The sequence below is a fragment of the Ischnura elegans genome, chromosome 8, assembly GCF_921293095.1.
Source record: "Ischnura elegans chromosome 8, ioIscEleg1.1, whole genome shotgun sequence".
Lineage (NCBI taxonomy): Eukaryota > Metazoa > Arthropoda > Insecta > Odonata > Coenagrionidae > Ischnura > Ischnura elegans.
Genome location: NC_060253.1, coordinates 92,802,344 through 92,823,407, shown reverse-complemented (window position 1 = coordinate 92,823,407; position 21,064 = coordinate 92,802,344). Strand labels below are relative to the sequence as shown.

General features: G+C 36.0%; 1 protein-coding gene across 2 annotated transcripts in view; it reads right to left on the bottom strand.

Annotated features, from left to right (window-relative positions):
- The window catches only part of LOC124163386 (peroxidase-like), a 33,509-nt gene continuing 12,445 nt past the window's right edge, over nt 1-21,064 (bottom strand). Inside the window, exons 2-17 of one of the 2 annotated variants that reach the window (XM_046540265.1) lie at nt 19,053-20,468; nt 18,034-18,229; nt 16,550-16,710; nt 16,001-16,149; nt 14,999-15,133; nt 13,899-13,993; nt 13,560-13,772; nt 10,848-11,044; nt 8,306-8,525; nt 7,869-8,066; nt 7,634-7,790; nt 7,005-7,161; nt 6,282-6,452; nt 3,888-4,095; nt 1,191-1,296; nt 1-213 (exon numbers count right to left, since the gene is read on the bottom strand). In XM_046540265.1, coding sequence (XP_046396221.1) covers nt 129-213; nt 1,191-1,296; nt 3,888-4,095; nt 6,282-6,452; nt 7,005-7,161; nt 7,634-7,790; nt 7,869-8,066; nt 8,306-8,525; nt 10,848-11,044; nt 13,560-13,772; nt 13,899-13,993; nt 14,999-15,133; nt 16,001-16,149; nt 16,550-16,710; nt 18,034-18,229; nt 19,053-20,468 — 3,864 coding nt within the window. In that variant the 3' untranslated portion in view covers nt 1-128. The remainder of the gene's footprint in view (nt 214-1,190; nt 1,297-3,887; nt 4,096-6,281; nt 6,453-7,004; nt 7,162-7,633; nt 7,791-7,868; nt 8,067-8,305; nt 8,526-10,847; nt 11,045-13,559; nt 13,773-13,898; nt 13,994-14,998; nt 15,134-16,000; nt 16,150-16,549; nt 16,711-18,033; nt 18,230-19,052; nt 20,469-21,064) is intronic. The other variant, XM_046540266.1, reaches the window with a different exon arrangement.

The window sequence follows — 21,064 nt, the reverse complement described above, 5'->3', positions numbered from 1 at the left end:
TTTTGGGCCACTATAGATTTATTATTTCTTATTAATCAGTCTTTTATTAACTTTGTTCTAAACCTGTTTGTATCAGAAAGAATTGGAGTTAAACAGATCGAGGTTGAGATGAGATGAAGTGAAGAGTGTTATGCAGCTGCAGGGATTTCTTGAGCCCAAGCTCTGAGGTCAACTCTGGGAATGGCACTGCTCTCACAAGGTACACGCTGGTTTCTGTAAATAAATTATTTTTTTTAGTGGCCTTTCGTGGCTAATATTTTCTTGGCATATCCATCTTTTATCATCATTCATTACTTTTCAGTGTTCAATACCTTGAGCACCTTTAAAATGCAGTTAAAAATCAATTTTAGTTAATTGCCTATGAACATATCCTTTTTTCTGGTGGGAATAGTGTGGCACCAGAATACTCAAAAGGTATGTATACATTAATGAAAAAATATTCGGTTGTCATGAATAGTTATAAATATGAACATTTATATTCCTTTTTTACTTTAACATTGCTGAATACCTGTCGGAATGAAGTAGAAACACTGCAGGCAGTAGAGGTAATGTGGATATTCAGATGAGAATTTTCAGGAAAAGAACATTTTGATTAAGGGAGTCTTTTAGCTCTTTCTTTTGGAAGGAAAAATTGTGTACATAGGCGGAAGATATGCGAAGAATATAATATTTGTGGAGAATGAGTTTATATAGGTACATCACAATTTATCTCTGTTTAGGTGTGTGAAATTGAGAGTTATTGAAATTAGCACCATGTGAAATTAAGGTGGTTATGCAACATTTGTGGGTGTAGGCTGACCCAATATATTTCCTTGTCATTGATGTTTGGATTTGAAATGTGTTTGCTAGAGAAGGGAGGAGCATAATTCAGAAGAAAGATGGGGGTTGTAAACTTGATGCATCTTTTAGACTGGGAATTTCAAAGTTATAGGGTGTGTGGTGCCCATGCTGTGTTAGTTTTAAGACTAATTATAAGTGCAAAGGCATTTGGGTTGAGAAGACAAAAATTAGGAAGCTGTAATTATTGTTTTGATGAGAGAGGGACTTGCATTGGAGATGTGTTAGTTTCCTCAACATTTATGCAATTAGATTTTTTTGCATTAAATATTGTTATTAAATTTGAAGTTTTATGATAAGTCCAATCAATAGAGCCAAGTACAAAATATCATAATTTGCCGCTCGAAACTTACAGAAATGTTGCTTTGTAAAATGCCAATGGCTGCATTACTGCTACATCATCTGAGTTGTCACAGAGAATTCTTGCCAAACTAGCTTTCCTTAGTTGTTCCAATTGACCTGGAAAATAATATATAATTATATTCTTGTGATACTTAGTACACCTGACAAAAATTACTTCACATTTTTAATAATTAGGGGCAATTGTATGGTTAACTGGAGCAAGAGCGTACCCAGGATCAAAACTAGGGGGCGGGGGCAAGCCATGGTTGTTCAAGTTGTAGGTAAGATTGAAGCATGGAAAAGACGAATGAAACCAACATTTTAAGGAAACTGTAACAGCTCTTTATTAGTTTTTTAAATTATTTACTTGAAAAAAATATCATTTTCCTTAGAAACATTTGCGACATTTGCTTCCAAGGGGGGCAACTGCCCCCTCTTGCCTGTCGCTGGGTACGCCCATAAACTGGAGAATTTATCTACAGATAATCTTGCCATAACATATAAGTAACCATATTTGGGTAATTGCAATACTTTACTTCATAATGCACATATGTACTTATTTTCTGGGAAACTATGGCATTGAGGGCATCATGCTTAGTGGATTAAAATTATTTTTAATTTATGCATCCATTCTCGTGCATTGAAAATGGTGATAGGTGATGATGATTCAAGGTCCTTGGATTCACTTGATGGTCGTAAGCATAACTTTGTGAATTACCATGAAAATGGCAATAATTCCACAAACTTATGAAGCACGAAATTATAGTTTGCGGAAGTCTGTGAAATTTTGTTAGGTTCAATTTTTTTCCCTTCCATTAATGCAATTGAATTTCATATCCAATCATTAGATCAGAACCAATCAAATCTTGAATTCATAGGAATTTGATTTAATTTTTAAAAGCTTGCCCCATATCTCTTTACATTTTGATTGTATGCAAATACTCAGCCTCTTCAGTTGTTACGAGTGTGATGTAAATTTTAATTGGGGACAGTCACAAATATAGACATATGTACATAAAAGTGGCATATATATGACATATACATATGGCATAAAAAGTGGCATAGCTTGTGGAACATTATGCATACTATATGGTTTTGTTTTCAATTGTTTTTTATAATTAAATTTATACTTCATTTATGATGTTAATAAATGAACACAGTGATCTGCATTCTCTCCTGTTTGCATAAAATGAAGAGGTAGGTCAATGGATATGTTTAAGGGCGTGCCTAGGATCAAAACTATAGGGGGGCAAGTCTTTCACGTTGTAACTCAGTGAAGGTTAAGGAAATCAATATTTCAAAACAATATGTAACAGCTCTTTATTGGTTTTTAAAATTATTTGCTCGAAAAAATATATTTTTATTCTAATTACGTGTTTTATACTAACATCTCTTTTCTTGGATTTAAAGAAAAATTTCACTTAACCCATAACCAGTGACGTGCAATTCTTGTTACACTACCAGTGGCGTGCGGTCTGGGAGACCGCAATAAATTAAAAATTCATAAAATATTGCTACGCCATTTTTATTGTTCTGTTTAATTTTTCTTTGAATGCTTATCTATTTTAAAACTTATATTAACATTTTTACACTCCCAATACGAAACAATTTGTCATAAAAAATTGTGATCTGAAGCAGGACCAAAAAACTGATGCCAAAAACACTTGAGTTATAATTATTATATTTGTGTATCAATATTTCGCCAGATTCAAAAAAGGCCTTAAATGTTAAAGTTGGAAGGCTAAGTAGTAAGTAGCCATGAAATTTATCCCGCTTATTCCTTTTCTTGATGCATTCTTAGTAAGTGACGTACGGTCTCACAGACCGCTAATCGATTTCAATTGCAAATTTACAGAAATTAATAAAAGGAACGTTAAATTTTAAGACATAATTTTAGAAATGCAGCTGTCTCTCAGACCGCACGTCACTGGTTAAGGGTTAACTTTCGTTTTGATCTAAATTTACTTTTGCTTCTAGAGGGGATGAGGGGCCCATGGATATGTTCCACTGTCAACAAATTGAAATGAAATCTTTTAGTGGTGGCAATTGCGTCAAGTACTTCCTGCCATTGAACTTTCAAGGTAAGCTGTCTGTAATTTTATTCTTTTTTCATTGTGAAAATGAAAATTTGTAAAATTTCACATAATTTAATTGTTCCAAGACGGTTTTGTCAAAGAGTCCAGATCGTCACCCTTTTTTTCTAATTTCAAGTCGTGCTGATGTGGACTTGTCCACATAACTGGTTGCATGTCTCATAATAATGTGAAATTTTCCAAAGTTTTCCATACAATGTTTCCTGCTGTCAGGGGTGCAGCTAAGAATTAAGGCTAGGGGGGTTTTAGGCGCAACTAATACTTTGGGGTGTGGGGGTATTGCATACCCGCCAGGGTAAGTGGGAGTTGTGGGGGCCCTCCAGAAATTTTTTTTAAGATTAATGGTTCAAAATGGCGAGTTTTACGGCTTTCTGAGGGGTATTTGATTAATCCTAACACTATTCTATAGGTAATATCAATCCATTAAGTAAAATGGATTAAATTTAAAAATTTCTCTTAGCTCTGGGGGGGTTTTGTCCCCCAAAACCCCCCCTCGCTGCACCACTGCCTGCTGTTACATAAAAAAAGGAGTATTAGTACATATGTATCATGAAAATATATGCTTATGACGATGATATTTGATCATTTGAAAGGAATTTATTAAATGGGACTTACGATCATTGAAGGAGGATGGTTGGTCTCCCTCCTCATAATAAAATCGATCTCCTCTTCTCAGACGTGCAAACTGGTCTCCAACTAGGCAGGCAAATGTTGGTCCCAGTAGCGATGATGAACCACCCAGGCCCCCACGCTCGCCCACTCCACCAATGAAAAGATCTATCTCAGACACTGTGTTATAGACCCCTCTTAGAACCTCAACAGTCTGGAATTAATGGAAAATGGAATATATTAGTTTAATATTTCATAAAGCTGCTCCAGGGCCAAATTTATATTTTTAATGGGGCATAACAGAAACGTAACTAAAATTTAGCCCTTCTAATTATTAAGAATTAAATAAGTTTTTCAAAATATCTCCGAGTGTGAGGGATAAACACAATTAGTGACATTTGACTTTATATTGCATACATGTTTCCAAGCTATTCATGGGCATCGGAGCATCTCTGTAGAACAACCTTGTAGTTACAAATTTAAAGAGAATTTTTTCACTCAGGTTTAGGAGCGGTTAATATACAATTGGGATCAAAATTTTCATATGGCTTTGCTTTTTTGTCATTGAAGATTGTCCCATGTGGAATCCCTCGTTAATATTAAGATTATTATTTTGCACTACATTTTTCACAGTTGATAAGAAATACTACTCAGGCTGTCTTCCATTCCATACCTTATCGAAAGCAATGTTCTAGAGTCTAATCTGTTTTAAATCTTATTGAAACTTATTCAGGTCTGTTAATGGACCTGAAGGTATATTTCCTTTTAACACATTCGCTACTGTATTTTGGATTTTGATCCTTAAATTTTGAAACTTATATTTTTAGAACCAGCCACATTTTTGTGATATTTTGTGTTGCATCTGACTTCTGCAGCACTAATGGTACTAAAGATACAGATCGTCCTCAAAGTGGGATATTGGCAACAATAGCACCAGTAATGTGGTCTAATGATTTCCAAAGTCTTTAAGTGATTAATACTGAATTGCAGCCCAAGTAGATAGGAGTAAATTTTGACCCTTTCTTCTTTTCAGTGAAAAATGTGATCTTACTGTAAAGGAAGAGGGATATTTTTTTCACTATTTTATCTGTAATAAAGCCAACTTTCAACGTACAGTGAGCAAGATAATTCTGGCTTTTTTATTATTCTTTTTCATCCTGTATCATAATTTTTTCTCAAATTTCAATTTTTTTTCTGCAAATATTAGAATAGGAAAATAGGGGAAGGAGGCTGAATAATTTTTTTTTTACTTGGTGAGTAATTATCACCACCTTTGAAACTTTCGTTCATCCGATAAATTGTCATAGTTTATGAATAACATTTTTCACTAAGTTAGGATGTAAACTTGCGTAAAATCTTTGAAAAACAAACACAAGCCATGAGCATGCAGTCCCATTCATTTGTTTACTTTGAACGCTAACAGGAAACATGTGGCATTGGAAATATTGTACTCTATATGGGACGATGCTTCCATAGAGTATTGCAAGAGGCGACTATCGTCATCCTTGCCTCATTTCCTTTAGATTCCAATCCATTTAAAGACAGTGATAACTACTTTCCTTTCGGTTCCCGCTATCCCCCACCACCCAACCCCTTCGGCTACAGAAAGTGCTCGCATGGCCACGTAAGGTAAGACATCTTGCTTAAGAATGTGATCCTGCTATGCACCCGAGAGAATGATGGAAACGCTGACCAGAGGAAGGCAACAGTATGCTGGGTAGTCGGCGTGTGTACACAACTGAAGTAAGAATAAAGTGTGATTGTTCAGGACATGAGTTCTTCCATTTTTCTGTGCGATTTTCCTAATCGATCCCCGGTCGACAATGACGAGAGGGTCTTGGCGACTTACAGTATGAAGGGTTTCAAAATCACTTCTGATGGGTCTAAAAAATTCCATGCACTCTACCATCATATTTCTATTTTTAAAAAATTTTTCCGAGACTTTTACCAATGTCCGACACGAGAGAAAAAAATACGAATGTTGGTATGAACGGTCACATAGTAAAACAGCCAGGATATCCCAATTACAAATTTGTGAGTAGATTTAGATTCGCCCATTAGGTTGCAGCATGTTACAGACCACATCAATGTGCTGTCTTCTATGTGAGACAAAAATATTAATACGTCTAGTTTAACTCCCAGTCTATTTATCTTTGTTTTAAACAATGTCCTCTTCATGAGTTAAGACATAGAGAGTAACATAGATAAAATAATGTCAGTAAATATTTCAGATACGTGAGTCAGTAGCCTTCAAACAGGTTCTGCAATGCATAACCCATTATTGAATTGTGCATTATGTACTGGAACATATTTACTTATTAGTTGTGATTAAATTTTAAAACATTTTGTAAGCATGTAGTTGGAAATTCATTGAGTTTAGTGTTCTATTTTTTGCCTAACCTCTCTTTCCATGACTTCTAGAAGGTCCTCCCATCTAGTTGGCTTCTTGTATCCGCAGACTTCTCTCCACTCTGCATAGGGGGCAATACCATGGTCCCTGCCCCTCTGAATGTTTAGGGCAACCAAGTCCAAGCCAAAGGGTAGATCTCCTTGGAATAAGTGATTGGTTAACTGAAAGAGTAGATATCATGTTAATTATGTTTATTATTTTATCTAATAGACCAAAAACATCAAATTTCTATAGAAAATATTTTTGCAAGGGAGCACTTATCTATACCGTTAGGTCTATGAAAGGACAACCAACGTATATGAATTGGGCCCAGGAAACCTTTGGATTTCCCTCGTTAAACATTTCGTAATGAAGTCATTGAAATTCAGAGGCGTTAGTTATGATAAGTTTTCATTCATCCACTTTGTCAGGATAAGGGTTGAAGACTTTTCAGTGATAATATATGTTTGATTTTTATTATTCAGAATTTCAAGAGCATGTGAAAGTTATACTATAATTTTCCAGCTCTCTTTGACCTCCAATGGCAGTTTAAAAGTTCACACTCAAGTGACGTACTTGAAGCTATAGCTGTTTACCAGTAAACAAAGGTTTTTACAGTAAAATTTTAAATTCAGTTAATACTGATGCGTAAAATATATAGTAGAGACTTTATATTTTATGCATCAGCACAGGATTTATTTTGAGGAGGTAACCTTGGTTTATTTCATCGATACCTCAGGAGTGAAGAATCGATCAAAGCGTTGACAAGTTTGTGTTGAGAGGCCTCTCACAAAGTCATCCACTGCTCCCTCCTCATAAAGAGTAAATGGTGAGAATTGGTTTTTGGACAACTGGAGGGATTGTTTCACCGTGCCAAATTTGGTAAAGCTCCTGCAAATGAAAATGATATCCATTAACTTCTCAACCCATTGGATGCCTTACAAAAACATAAAATTGCCTACTAAATTGACACAGAACAATAAATAAGGCGATGCATCTCACCGCTACCTCCCGGGCAATACATATTCACAGTTAAAATTGTAAATTTTAAATTGAGGCCTTGAAATAAAATGATATCATGAATGTCTAATTATGTAGGTATATATTTTCAGCTTAATGAAAACATATATTTAGTATTTTTTCAGTTTAAAGTTTGCTTTCTCTTTTACATTTGATAGAAAAAGTTTCAAAAATCCAAGGGTGATATATATAGGCTTACCTTTATAACTTCAATCGCTTGAGAAAGGATGAAACAATATGGCCCTGCCGTAAGAACTACATACTGATGTAAATAGTGAGATCTTAGACAGACTTGTTGGGTTGGAAACTTATTCACTATTTTCAGAAAGCTGAAAGAACTTACTGTATATTTCCTTGAATTAAAGAGTGACCAAAACGGAATGCTGCTGTTGCGAATACATTTGTTATTCCAGCATTTAGGTCTGCATCATATAAGTGAGTATGGTTTCCTCCACTGGTCACTAATGGAGTCAGTTGGAATTTGTCCATGTACTCCTTTCCTGTATAGAAATAATGTCATGAACTATAATGTTAAAACGCTGGCATGAGATAATTCTTGCTATAAATTAATTATTTACCTAATATAATTGGAAGGAATTCATTGTATGTTATATGTTGCATTTCTGCTGCAACTATTCTCCTAGATTCTTGGAATAACTGTTCATCAGACCAATTGGTATGCATTTCAGACAGTGCATCAGCAATGCGATTGTGCTCTCTGACCCACAAAGTGTGCATAAGTGCCAATTCAGGCTGCTCATTGGCTCGGACATCACCTGTGTGTTCAAAAAAATGTGAAAAGGTTGAACATGTGATATCCAAATGTTGGCAAATGATAAATAAGAAAACACCAAAGTGATCAAGCTAGTTATAACTAGCTTGATCACTTTGGTGCTATCACTATAGTTAATTTATGCCTTCAATGAGAAAATTTTTTCGTCAAAGCTTAAAAACTGAAGAAAAGAGCCAGAAATTTCAGCATTAAATGATGAATGCATATGCAAATCTCACTAACCAGCATCAAAACATTCTTTCTCATCAAATTCATCAGTGCATTGATCGCGGCTGCCCGGTAGAAGGCCTTTGTCTCTCCTACTTTGCTGCTTTACTTCCTGGGAAGGATTAGATGGTTGTACTTTTAAACGGCCTCCTGATAATGCTCTTAGATTTCTCTGAGAAGACGAACTTGAGCCATACACATTGGATGCATCAATGTAGCCAGTAACTTGGTTCATCTGAAAGAATAAAGAGTTTTTTAATAATGTGGTTATAGATAAACAATAACTAGTTAAATGAACCAATTCATGTGCTCCATCCATGGGCGTAGCAACAAGGGGCAGGAGGGGGCAGCTGCCCCCCCTTAGAAGCAAAAATCGCAAAAGTCTTTAAGCTAAATCAGTACTGAATTGAAACGAAAATATTCAAAAAATTTTCTTTAAACCCACGAAAAATGATACATATTAGTATAAGATATGTAAGGTAAGGTGGGGTAAGTGCGACCTCCCTTTAGGAAGATCGTATTTCCATTCTTGAAGCTAGTGGTGGTAGTGCAACATATTCCATACATTATAATGGAACCAGAGGCAACGACTTTGTAATACTTATCCCTTAAGTTCTTGTTCCACATGCTTAGGAAACATACCCGTCTGTTCATCTCGTAGTCTTAGTTGGTTGTGAGGAGAGGCTATTCCGCAGTTCCCTCTGAATCAATGCATTGGAGGTGTTAGGTAAGAACTATATCTTGTTTTCTCTTCTTCATGGATTGGTTTTCCTTGCTTTACTTTAAATTTTGGATCTTAGGTCATTACATTTAGTTTAGATGGGGGGTTACACTTTCACCGTCGTAACCATTCATTCCTACCTTCCGGGGCAAGTGCGACCCCGTTGCCTGTCGCACTTACCCCAGGCTACGAGGTTGTAGTATGGATTAAATTTTTAGTTTCTATCTAACAGTTCTTGCATTAAACTTTTAATTTCTGTCAGGCAGTTCCTGCATTAAACTTCCTTGTATAAATGTTGCAAAACACTGAGGTTTATAAAATTAGGTCTTTTAGTTAAAGTCCTCACATCAACTTTTATTTTGAAGGTTTACTTGATAAAGATAGCTTTCTTAAGTTTGTTGATTGATTATGATAGGGCATTGGATATCATATCTTCTGACGAGGAGGATGTAGATGACATGGTATTAATGCCTGAGTCGAAATGTCGAATGCATGAGTCAAAAAAGCTTAACAAATTTGGTGACTAACATTCAAAGTGAATATTGGAATCTGGCGAGATTCAGCAGCAAAAAGTCAGTTGCTCACTATGAAGGGAAAATTCTGGAGTTAATGAATCAGGTGATCCCGTGGTTTGCTTTCAGAGGACATCCTTTGGTACTGAAATTAGTTTCACCTATCCACAGAATGAGGATTCCAGTGAAATACCTTGGGAAGACGCTGTAAAAATATTACCCAAGCCCTCTGTCGGCTGTGGAGGAAAGCTAACGTTTTGCTTATCTTTCTCGGTATGACTTAAAATAAACAAATAAATATTCAATGTTCAATTGGTTGAAGACCATGAGTTTTTCTTCATTTAGCTTTTTTATATTAATAACATAGGTTACATTAGAGATGCAATTCTTAGTTCATTACAATCTGGTTTGTATTCAGATTTGTTGTCATATGCAAGATTTATACTATTTTTATTATTATTTATTCAGCTTTTATGCACACTAGCTATTTTTTAATTTAATACACCATTGAATTAATGTGTAGCAGTCGAGTACTGTTACTATCATTAAAAAAACACATTTAACAACAATTCCATATTGTGTCATAATTAACCAAAGAATGCAAAAAATGTACTTACATTACCTTAGATAAAAGTTGATTTCTCACAAATGGTTAAACATATTTTGGTACTTTGAAAAGCAATGTACATCTGAATTTCTGGGCAAATCGCACTTACCCCATGTGCTGCGTAATATGGAAATATATTGCACATCCGCCATGGGACGCACTTACCCCATGTACGGGGTAAGTGCGATCCCTTAACAAGATTGTAAGAAAAAATGTATAAAAATTACCACTTTACAAAGAGAGGATTATTAATCTAATTATCTTTTTCAGTGATTCACATATATATTATGCATTGAATCTCATATTTTTAGCAAGCCTAGAACATTTTCCTAAGCTAGTTAAAATTGATATATGCTATTTAGGGGTGTCACTTACCCCACCTTACCTTAACTAAAATAAAATTATTTTTTCAAGGAAATAATCTCATAAATCCCATGGCTTCCCTCCCCTAGACCATGGTTTGCCCCCCATAGTTATGATCCTGATCATCTTGAATGGAGGAGGCAAGTGTTGGAAAACATTTTAATTATGGTTGCATACATTTATTAAATGTGTGACATTGGGGAGTATTTTTTAAGGGTTAAGTTTGACACATATTGAGTTGATGGAATTAAGTTGATGATTAGAAAGAGGTAGGTATCGCTCAAAAAGTCTTACTTTTTATTTTGCTGAGGATTAGTTGATAAAAGAGTGTAGTAATCAAATTGGTAGCTGTACCTGCTCTCTTGGACCAAAGTTACACTGTGGTCTTGGGGCTGGAAGAGACCTCACAAATTCCATGCATTTTTCCCGAAACTGCTTGAAGAAGCCATCATCTCCAGGAATTGGTATTGGATAACAGTCTGGGTGACGGAGGTTTGAAGAGAAGGGTATAGCCATCCCATTGCGGCAGCAAGATATTCCACCACTGTTACCTGTATATAAAAAATTTAACCTCCAAAATTTCTCCAACTGTGACATGCAATGAACACAGACCTTCCAAACATTGTATCCCTTGGCATCAATACCATTTTTCACTAATTTTTAGCCAGAAATATAATGGAAGGAGTCATTGAACTTGCGGCTAAAGTATATTTTTATTCATGTAGTAAATGTACGCATGCCTGCGGCTAAGTCTGGTGTGAAATTTACCCTCTATATACAGACCAACTTTTGAGTTGAATCACTGAGTGAGTCATTGAGGACTTTGAATGGGTAAAAGAGGTTTAATTAACCTGAAATCTTATCAGAAGTAATATTGAGGGTTGCAGAAAGGCAGATTTTGGCAAAGTCCTGGTGCTACTGGTGTTTGGTTCTGCCACACTCATAATGTTTCCAATGGAAATCACATATTGTTATATCGACGTGTGTTTTCCTAGGATTTTTGCTTACCAGTAATGCTTGTTGGCAGGCGATTAGATGTTTGTTGATTTATTTTTTATATTCATGGTAAATTTACAATAGCCAATATCAGTCGACAAATGTAAGAACTCCGAAAAAAGTTAAAATCGTGACATAATTTGTATTATCAGGGGTAAAAACACATCATCATTGGTAAGAAATAAGAATTTTTTAATGGAATCATGATTCAAATTTCATGCTGAAAAATTTTCTGTGCTGTGCGTAATAATAATTGATGTATTATTGGTAGTAATAGCAATATAATTAAAATTATCAATAAATATTTTATGTTTACAAGTCTATTATGCCACATCTCAATTTCCGCATTTCATTTTTTTGCGATTGCCGTAAATTTTGAAGTCCTAATGGCTGTGACTATTTAGAAAAGGTTTACATTCAATAGATGATAGGAATTCATTTTTTGTGTGTAATTATGATAATTTAGCATCGAAGTTGCATCGTGATAGCAATTTTTCTCCCCCATTGCTCTCATAATTGCGGTCGTTGAGAGTGGTACGCAGCGTTGATGGATTTGAAAATTCCGCTTATGGTCGTCATTTGAAGGAGCCAATAAGAGCGCTCTGAATGGACAAAGGAAAGGGAGGTTGTAATTGGCGAAGAAAATCAAATCAGGGAAATATACCCAGTGAGAAATGGGTGGTGGAATCAACGTGGAATCCACGTTGAGTGGTGGATATTTGGTGGTGGTGGATATTGAGTGGTTGGACCCACGTGGAATCCACGTTGATTTCAAGTGGATTTGTGGTGATTATCATAAAATGTTAAACAGAATTTCTAATTTGTGGAACTTAACTCTCTGGTGACATTGCGTCATTTATCATCCTGAAACCACGCTAGTTATGTGAAAATGTATCGCACATTCTATTTTTATATAATTCGTGGAAAGGCAGCCATGAGAGCACATGAAAAATCGTAGACACATATATAGAAGGTTTAGATATAGAGTGGTTGAGGTTTTAATGGTTTTAGGACAGCACCAACTGCTGTTTTAATTTTTCCACCAAATTTCCACGTGGGTTCCACGTTGATTCCACGACCAAAAACACGTGGTATCCACGTTAATTCTCCACGTGGGTTCCACGTGGATTCCACCAACCATTTCTCACTGGGTAGCGGAAAAGAGGATTACCGGCAGTAAATGACGTTATCAACTTATCTCCAAGGTATACCAAAGACATATAGTACCGAAGTAAGATCGCGTTATGTGATCAGTAATGTGTCCTAACTTCCACACGTACTGAAAATGCTACATTCATTTCATGTTCCGCGTTCGTTTCAAATACCGAGTTTTTATATTTTTCGTTAATTTAAAATTCTCAATTTTAACTTAATTTCTCTAGTACTTGACTCTCTTGATACAGTTTTAGAGTAACTTATGTATTAGAGTAACGTATGTATTTGTTTGTCCGCCATGATTATGGCGCCAATGTCGTCAACGTCTGAATAATCTCGCCATCAGTATCTCATGATGTCATCTAGTAGAAATGTAACTCGCGCTTTTTATTAAGTAACCTTAACTGCGGTTGTGGTCGGAAATATCGCCGTTTGTCTCCTCTTGATCGTAGCTACAGCCTTGGGTTGATGTAGCTGTGGTCAGGTTTCTTTTTTTACTTGTACGTTCTCTTTCTGGATACATGCGAATTGTGCCATTTCCACAAGGATTAAATCAATAATTCCGCTAATAAAAAAATTCAAATGGTTTCATTATTCACAGTTTTGTCAAAGGCAGTCACTAGGCTTTCGTATGTGAGGTTACAATAATTTAAAATATATGTTGAAATATAGTCAGGCTAACATACTCTGCCCTTTGCAGTTATTCATAGATTACCAACATACTTACTCATAAGAAACTTACTCATCAATGACTGGCAGAATGAAGCCAGTTTACCGGAGCACAAATGGCAATTTTTGGATGTCAATGCTGATGTAAAAAATCAAATGGTTGCTTTTGCGAATCCCATTTGAGAAAAAATCCATTTAATTGTATTTATTCCTCTGACAACAATTAATTTTGGGTGGGCACTTTACCTCGTGAAATAGGCGTGTGAGTGAGGTCGTGGTCCAGGAACTGCCCCCATTGCATCAAAATTAGGGTGTGTTCATGGGAAGAGTGGGCATTAGGTGATGAAGCAGCTGCAAATTGGGTGCTGACAACCCTTGCTCCTGGAAGTCCATCAGAACCTCCATCCCGGTTTGCTTCTGAAACTGAGAATCCATCTGCTACTCTTGGAGCATTGACACCTGTTGAATAACAGAGAGAGGAAAATGTTGACTCTGCTAGTTTATGTTGCCCATTTTCATTCGTGCGAAATGTTTTCAACCACAAATCAAATGATATGCTCCTATATACAAACAGTTTTGACTTACCATCACCATACTTGGGTGGTAGTATCCTTTGCAAAGCAATGTTGGCACTACCCCATTCTCCATTTCTTAGGTTGTTGCATGTTCCATCTGCACTCCTGTGGACGTATTTAATTTTTAAAATTAGATGATTGTAGTAAAGCGTGGGCTGGCCTGCTGTTGAACTCAGTGGTATTACCTACAGTTTCAATGCATATGAGACTAGGTATAATCATTCGTGGACACAAACCCAGTGGTGCAGCGAGGGGATAAAACCCCCCCCAGAGCTCACAGAAATTTTTAGGCTAAATCTATTTTACTTAATTGGATAAATATTGCTTATAGAATAGTGTGAGAATTAATTAAATATCCCTCAAAGGCCGTAAAAATCACCATTTTGAACCATTTATCTTAATTTTTTCCGGTGGAAGGCCTCCGCTCCTCCAGCTAACCCTGGCGGGTATGCAATACCCCAAGCACCCCAGTATTAGTTGCGCCTGAAACCCCCCCTAGCCTTAATTCCTAGCTGCGCCCCTGCACAAACCAATTGGTCCTTGATTTTGAAATTTGATTGAAATGATCTCTTTCAAGCGTATTGTGCATAGTTTTCCAAACTTCGGACATATTAAAATCTTCGCCTCCTCTATTACTGGATGGTTTTAGGCTTTGCTTTGTGAAAGAAGCAGGATGAAGGGATTTACATAGTTTTTCCATGCCCCTATTTATTCTCATAATTGGTGTTATTCAGTCGCTACATTTAGGTTTCAGTACGTTATGATGAAGTTATCTTCTTGATGACATATGCAAACCTAAGATACCCTTTGGCAAAGTTTGGGTTAAGACAAAGGTGATGAATAGAGGAAAAAAAGAGGCTAGGTGAAGGAAAACTATAGTTCTTAGTCATTAGGGTAGGTAAAACTTAATGACTGGGAACCATAGTTTCTTCCTGTATCCCAGTCATAAGACTAATGGCTTATAGCAGATGAAGGAGTTGATCTGGCTATTGGATATCCTTTCACGTAGTTTCTGTATTTACCATGGAAATCTTCACCATTGGTTCATACATATTTCATGGACATTGGGGAAAGGGTAAGAATGTAATTCTGTTTATAGTACATATTTACCTGTATTTTGTGAATCGAAGTTCTGAATCCAAGCCGGGACACTGGGGTCTCCTTGGGCAGGCATCCCCAATTATGGTGCTCAGTAAGCTGAATGTTGGCAATGCAAATGTTCCTTGATCGGGAGTCAGGTTAAACCTTAAAGAAATGAGGGAAGGAAAATAATATACTTGTGGTACACTTCTATAAATCTGATTCTTCCCATGGACACATCTCTACTTCAGTAGCGGATACAGAGAAAACTTGAGGAGGCTGCACAAAAGGTATCTTGAGTTACCTTTACTTTGATCTTAAAAAAAAAAAAATAATAAAGTCACATGCAGAGCTTCAGAAATTTTTAATGAAAGTGATTATTCACATATACAAGACAATGCCATCCCATGATATATAAAAGTCACAATTATGGTTCTGCAATGTTTGGCAATACAGGTGGACACGCAAGGGGGGGTGCACCCCCATCTGTATCCGCCAATGCTCTAATTTAGCCATATATATTTGTACTTAAGATTATATCATTAGTAGGGCTCGAAAGTAAAATTTTGTGATCTCATTATAGTACATTTTTTGAAAGGGGTGGTTGGATCTGAAAATAATTCTAATTTGCGGAAAAAATCTTAAATAACAAGGAATGGAATAAATATGAAGCTGAGAAAATTTTTATTTGCAAAAGTCATGGAGCCAAAGTCATTGGTTCTAATGTTAAAATTATTTCTTAGGTACTATGGTTTAGTTAAAGTCTTTGATTCCATTAATACAAGTATGAATCACTCAGAGATAAATCATTAAATTTTTTTATGATACTTTCACCCAATCACTAGCCAATACTGTTCATTAACTCTATTCAAATGAGAGTGAGATATTGAATTCATTAGAATTTATTAAAGCATTGATGTAATTTTTAATTTTCTCTCAATTTTGGATGTAAAAATGTAATGAAAATTTTAAATGATGTATTTTAGGAAGATGTATTTTTATATAATTTAGTAAGTTAATTTAGTCACTTACTGCTCCACCAGGCTGATTGATGCTTCCACATTTTTCTGCCCATCCTCTGCCTTTTTGACTGTGTTTCCTCCTGGTGTCAGAGCAAAGAAGCGCTCCTGATGTGTTCCAACTGGAGAGGGTGCTGTTTGGACTGGTGGTACAAATACTCCCTAAGGGGAAATTCAATCACTGGTATGCATTTATAGTTTTATTTTACTTATCTCTTAGAATCTTGATTGTCTGAACACCTTAATATTTTTCCACTCTAGCGACTCGGAATATACCTTGGGGGAGGACAATATTCAGACATTTTTCTGGTTTAAGCGCACAATATTCCATCCCCTCCCTCTAAAATAACCTGAGAGGTAGTAGGATTATTATTGAACATTGGACCAAGCACCCTACGCGCTAGGTATATTCATGAAAATACCTGGTGGGAATCCCGAGAAATTTTTCATCAATCTATATTCATGAAAATACTGTGGAAATTCATTAACTCAGTAGTTCTTTGAATTTCCGTCAAGTTATGCCTAAAAGTAATCAGTTAATGAAAGGTATGTAGAGCTGTACCTGTGAGAAGATGAATGCTGTTGCTTGGACTCTTTCTTGAAGCTTTCTGAGAGCATCATTTGCTGCGCTGGAAAGTTGTTGCTGAGTGAATTGTGGGATCACTACCCTTGGAGGTGGAGGAGGTAACAGAACTCCTTGGTTGCGTCTATCTAAAGGTTGCTCTGTTTGACCCAAAGAAATAATATGTAGTTAAGGAAAATTTGATACTTGAATACATATAATATTTGCTGTAATTTATGTTTGACACGAGAAGGACCTGTTTTGGTCAGCTACCTTGAGGACCAATAACAATCCTTTTCATGGGTACTTTATATTGTAAATATGTACCTTTTTTAACATATCCATTGATAATATAATGCTTAGGTACTCTTACATTCATTTTAGATCTCAAATTTTTGATTTACAATACATTATTAATTTTTACATTTAATTGAGTAATGCTTTTTTTTCAGGCATCACAAAGTGTTTTTTTTTTTGGATATGTTCACGTACAAACGTTCTTCTGTTTTATATTTTAAATTGGTTTTCTGACCCACTTAATATATGATTACTGATTCATTGAACAGATAGTTATTTATTTTGTCTCGCATATTTTAAAATAATGTTCTCGCAATCAGGCAAAATCCTGTCATATGAGGTGGATTTATAGGAAGCTTTAAGGGGTGAGGGAGGAGGGGTCTGTGACACATGCCCCTCCCAAATGCTTAAAAAAAATAGACAAGATTTTTAATACGGTTTTCATTACATTTGTTTTTTTTTTATATTATTGAGCCTTAATCATTTAATTTCATATTAATAACTTACATATTAAAATAAAGAGAATAATTTGCATATAATTGCTTTGTATATGTTGTTTTTAATCTCAAGTATAAGATAATGCCTGTTAGGCCCTTGTCTGATAGAAAAAAATTCTGGATCCGGCTTTGGAGGCATTCATATTGATGAGAGGGTAGAAAATGAGTCAAGTTACTACGTCATAACAAAACAAAGAGAGGGAATAGTTCTGAGCCAGGGAAATTTGATGTGCCAATGTATTTGGCATCTGGAAAAAAACATGTGCTACTCTTTCAAAAAGGGTCTACGAGGCAGGAAATTCAGTTATTTGCAGCAAGAATCACCTGAAAGGTTAGATACTGAATAAGGAAGACATGTGATTTGAATAAGGATGAATAACCAGGAACAGCAGTACTTTATACTCGTCATTTTAACATGTGTTGACCTTTAAGGTACATGTATGGTTGTTAGAATCTGCATTTTTTTGCTGAAAATTATTTAATATACATAGTCAAAAATAATATAAAGTCAGGAAAAATTGAGGTGGTACAGCAAAAACTTTATTGTAGCCTTTAATATAGGAAGTTTAGGAAAATTTAGTAAGTGGTGGCTACTAGTACATATGACACATTTACCCTTCTAGCGCTAAAGAGTTCTTTCTGTGAGATCCACATATGTGATGTTGAATTTTCAAAAGAAATCATTCTTACCAAATTGCACTTCCAATGGCCCCCTTAACGGACAGCACACGCCCAGCCTTTGAGAGCCATCAGATCCTACTCCCAAGGGGCAGCGACTCCTACTTAGAGTATTTATCTCTAAGTAAAATGTTAGACACTGTACCAATGGTCTACAATCTCCAGGAACACCATCAACTGTGTTACATGATGGAGGAGGTGCAGCAACCTATTGGAACATTTTTTGTGTTAATGCATAAAAAAGAATCATTTAATGCCTTACTAAAATTGTATGAAGTCTGTTGGAGTTTATTGTATATTCATTGTTTTTTATGACATTTGATCAATTGATAAATCATATTTGCATTTTAAATTAAATTTACATGAGAAATTATTGATAATAAAGAAGGAGGAAAAGTAAGTATGTATAAAATCATTTGCTAAAAAGATGTTGATGTAGTCTAGGAATAAAACCCAGATCTTACATTTGTAATATCCACCACCCATTGCGGCATCTAAAGCATATAGGAGTTGTTTCTACTAGTTCCTGAAGATAACACCCCTAAAGAATACGAGTACATAGATTGCACTTAGATGATTGTTGAGTAAATTTGAGGGAAGATATGAGGCAATCACCAGAAATGAGTTTTAGTATTGGTTACCATATACTGACAGTGTGCAAGATATAGTTGCTGATTTATTTATCTAGAGCTGAATGAGAAAAAAATATGGTGAGTCATTGTACATTTTATTTATTTTACTCCTCAGACATTAATTAATGTATTTAATGAATGGAGAGATGAGAATGCTTTTAGTAAAGAGGCGAAGGTGGCACAGGCATCTGCATCTAAATAAAAAAAACTGAAGTTGAATTGAAACCAGAGCTTTTAATAAATTTGTGTTATGATATAGTTTTGATGAGATGAATTGCTTTTTACATCATACATATGAGCTATGTTAGTTAAAGACTTAATGAAGATGAAAATTTCTCTCACATTTACATTCAGTCATTCACTCATTCATACTGGTCACCAACCTTATGCAGTCCCCACCTGTATTTCAACTGGTTGTTGCTCCACCTCAAATGACCCTACCGTCGGAAATGGTTCAAAAAATTGAACTGTTTCTTGTAGAAATGATGGTACTTGACCAGATGACTGAGATGATTGTCCAAATGAATGAAAAGATGATTGACTGAATGACCCTATTCCTTGGGAGAATGATTGCTGTCCCTGGCCCCCCTGTCTTGATGGCTTTGTCCCCTGTTGAAATGATTGAGATGATTGCCCAAATGACTGGGATGATTGAGCAAATGTCTTTGGTGTTTGGCCAGATGAGCTAAAATCTTGGGAAAATGTCTGCCTTTGACCACTAAATGTGGGTGCTTGTGGTCTCCGTCTGAATGATTGCGGTTTAGGCCTTGATGGCTGAGATGTGGGACCCAATTCTTGTGATGGCCTTTCCTGTGCCTGAAGAGTTGAATTGAATCCCTGAGGAACTATGCCAAAAGACCCTGAAGATTGAGGGAATGGTGGCTTCCCCAGGTCTTCAGGTACTGGAGCTTGGCTTGTAGGTTGTGAACCAAAAGACTGTGTTGCATGATTGAATGTTTGTGGCACCCTAACGAACGTGATTGCTGCCCGACTATTTGACTGTTGATCCTGTCCCAGAAATCTGTCTGGCTGGCTAAATGTATGAAACACTTGCTGAAATGACTGTGGTGTCTCCTGAACAGGGCTGAATGACTGAAAAGATTGATCTAGCGGTACAATTCTGCCATCAAATGTGGCAAAACCAAATGTATTTGGTGTCTGGAGGAATCGCTGACGTGGTGGCAGGACACCCAGAAAGGATCCCGGATCTAGAAATTGTGGGCTCAGCAATTGCTTCCTCTGTCTTTGCCTCTGCCTTGTTTTGTCCTTCAGCACTCTAATTCTTAGTTTAGGGACTGCAGTTGGTGGAGATGTTGAGGACACAGCAACAAGGTTTTGGTCATCAGTCTCATTGGTTTTGTCAAAGTTTTTGTCAGCCTCTACAATTGGCTCTTTAGTCTGTACTTGGTCAGCTTTTTCCTTCTTTTGCTCAACTTCCTCCAATTGGATGGGATCCTTTACCTGTATTGGAAATTCTGGTATCTGAAATACTTCCTCCTGTGGTTGAAAATCTACTTGATTTCGTACAGTCGGAGTTGTTGTTTGGGGTGTTGTACTAGTGGTAGTTGTTGTCTTTGGGGCTGCTGGTCTTCTCACGTTTTGTGATCTAATTGGCAGCCTTGGGCCATGGAGCATTCTTTGTAACTCTTCCTGCAGCTCTTGCAATTTGTTCAACAGTTTCTCCCTGGCACCTTCAAGGAGTATCACTCTTTCTTCATTTCTTGAATCCTTGGCAGCCTGATGGCGGAGTGCAAGGTCTTGGAGTTGCCCTTGAATCTCCTGTTGTTCCAGCTGAATCCTCTGCTGTCGTTCAAGCTGTCAGGGTTAAATTTGTTTTATTTTAACCTGATTAGTAATCAATCCATTGATGGTTTGCAATACAATTAATCTTTCCAAAATATCGCCTCTTCCATGAGTTTTAATTACATCACATGTCATTTTTACCAGCAATAATTTCAATTTAATGCCTTCGTAAATTATGAACAAACCGCTGTCATTTTGTGTGTGTGAAAAACAAAAAGAGATGAATTGGATATGCAGAAAGTACAAGTATGTATACATATACTTTTATTTGTGATTGTTTAGTCATATTTTCTTGCCTAGGATGCAATTTTATTTCCCTCAGCAAAGCAAGGTTTAATTTATTATGATTAAAAAATATTATTCGTTAGTTATAGTTTTATTTAACTTGGCTTGTGTGTTCATGATGTATTGTTAAGCATTTTTCCTATAGGTGAAAATATTTTTCTTTAATGTTAAATTTTTGTAGGTCTGGCACATACAGAATGTCAAGTCCATTACCAAAACAAAGCAATAACTTTACTTCTTTAATTATGTTCTCAAAATGAGATTTGTCATGTGGCCTTTTTTCCATGGATTTGCTTTTTCAAATGTTATTATTTATTGGAGAT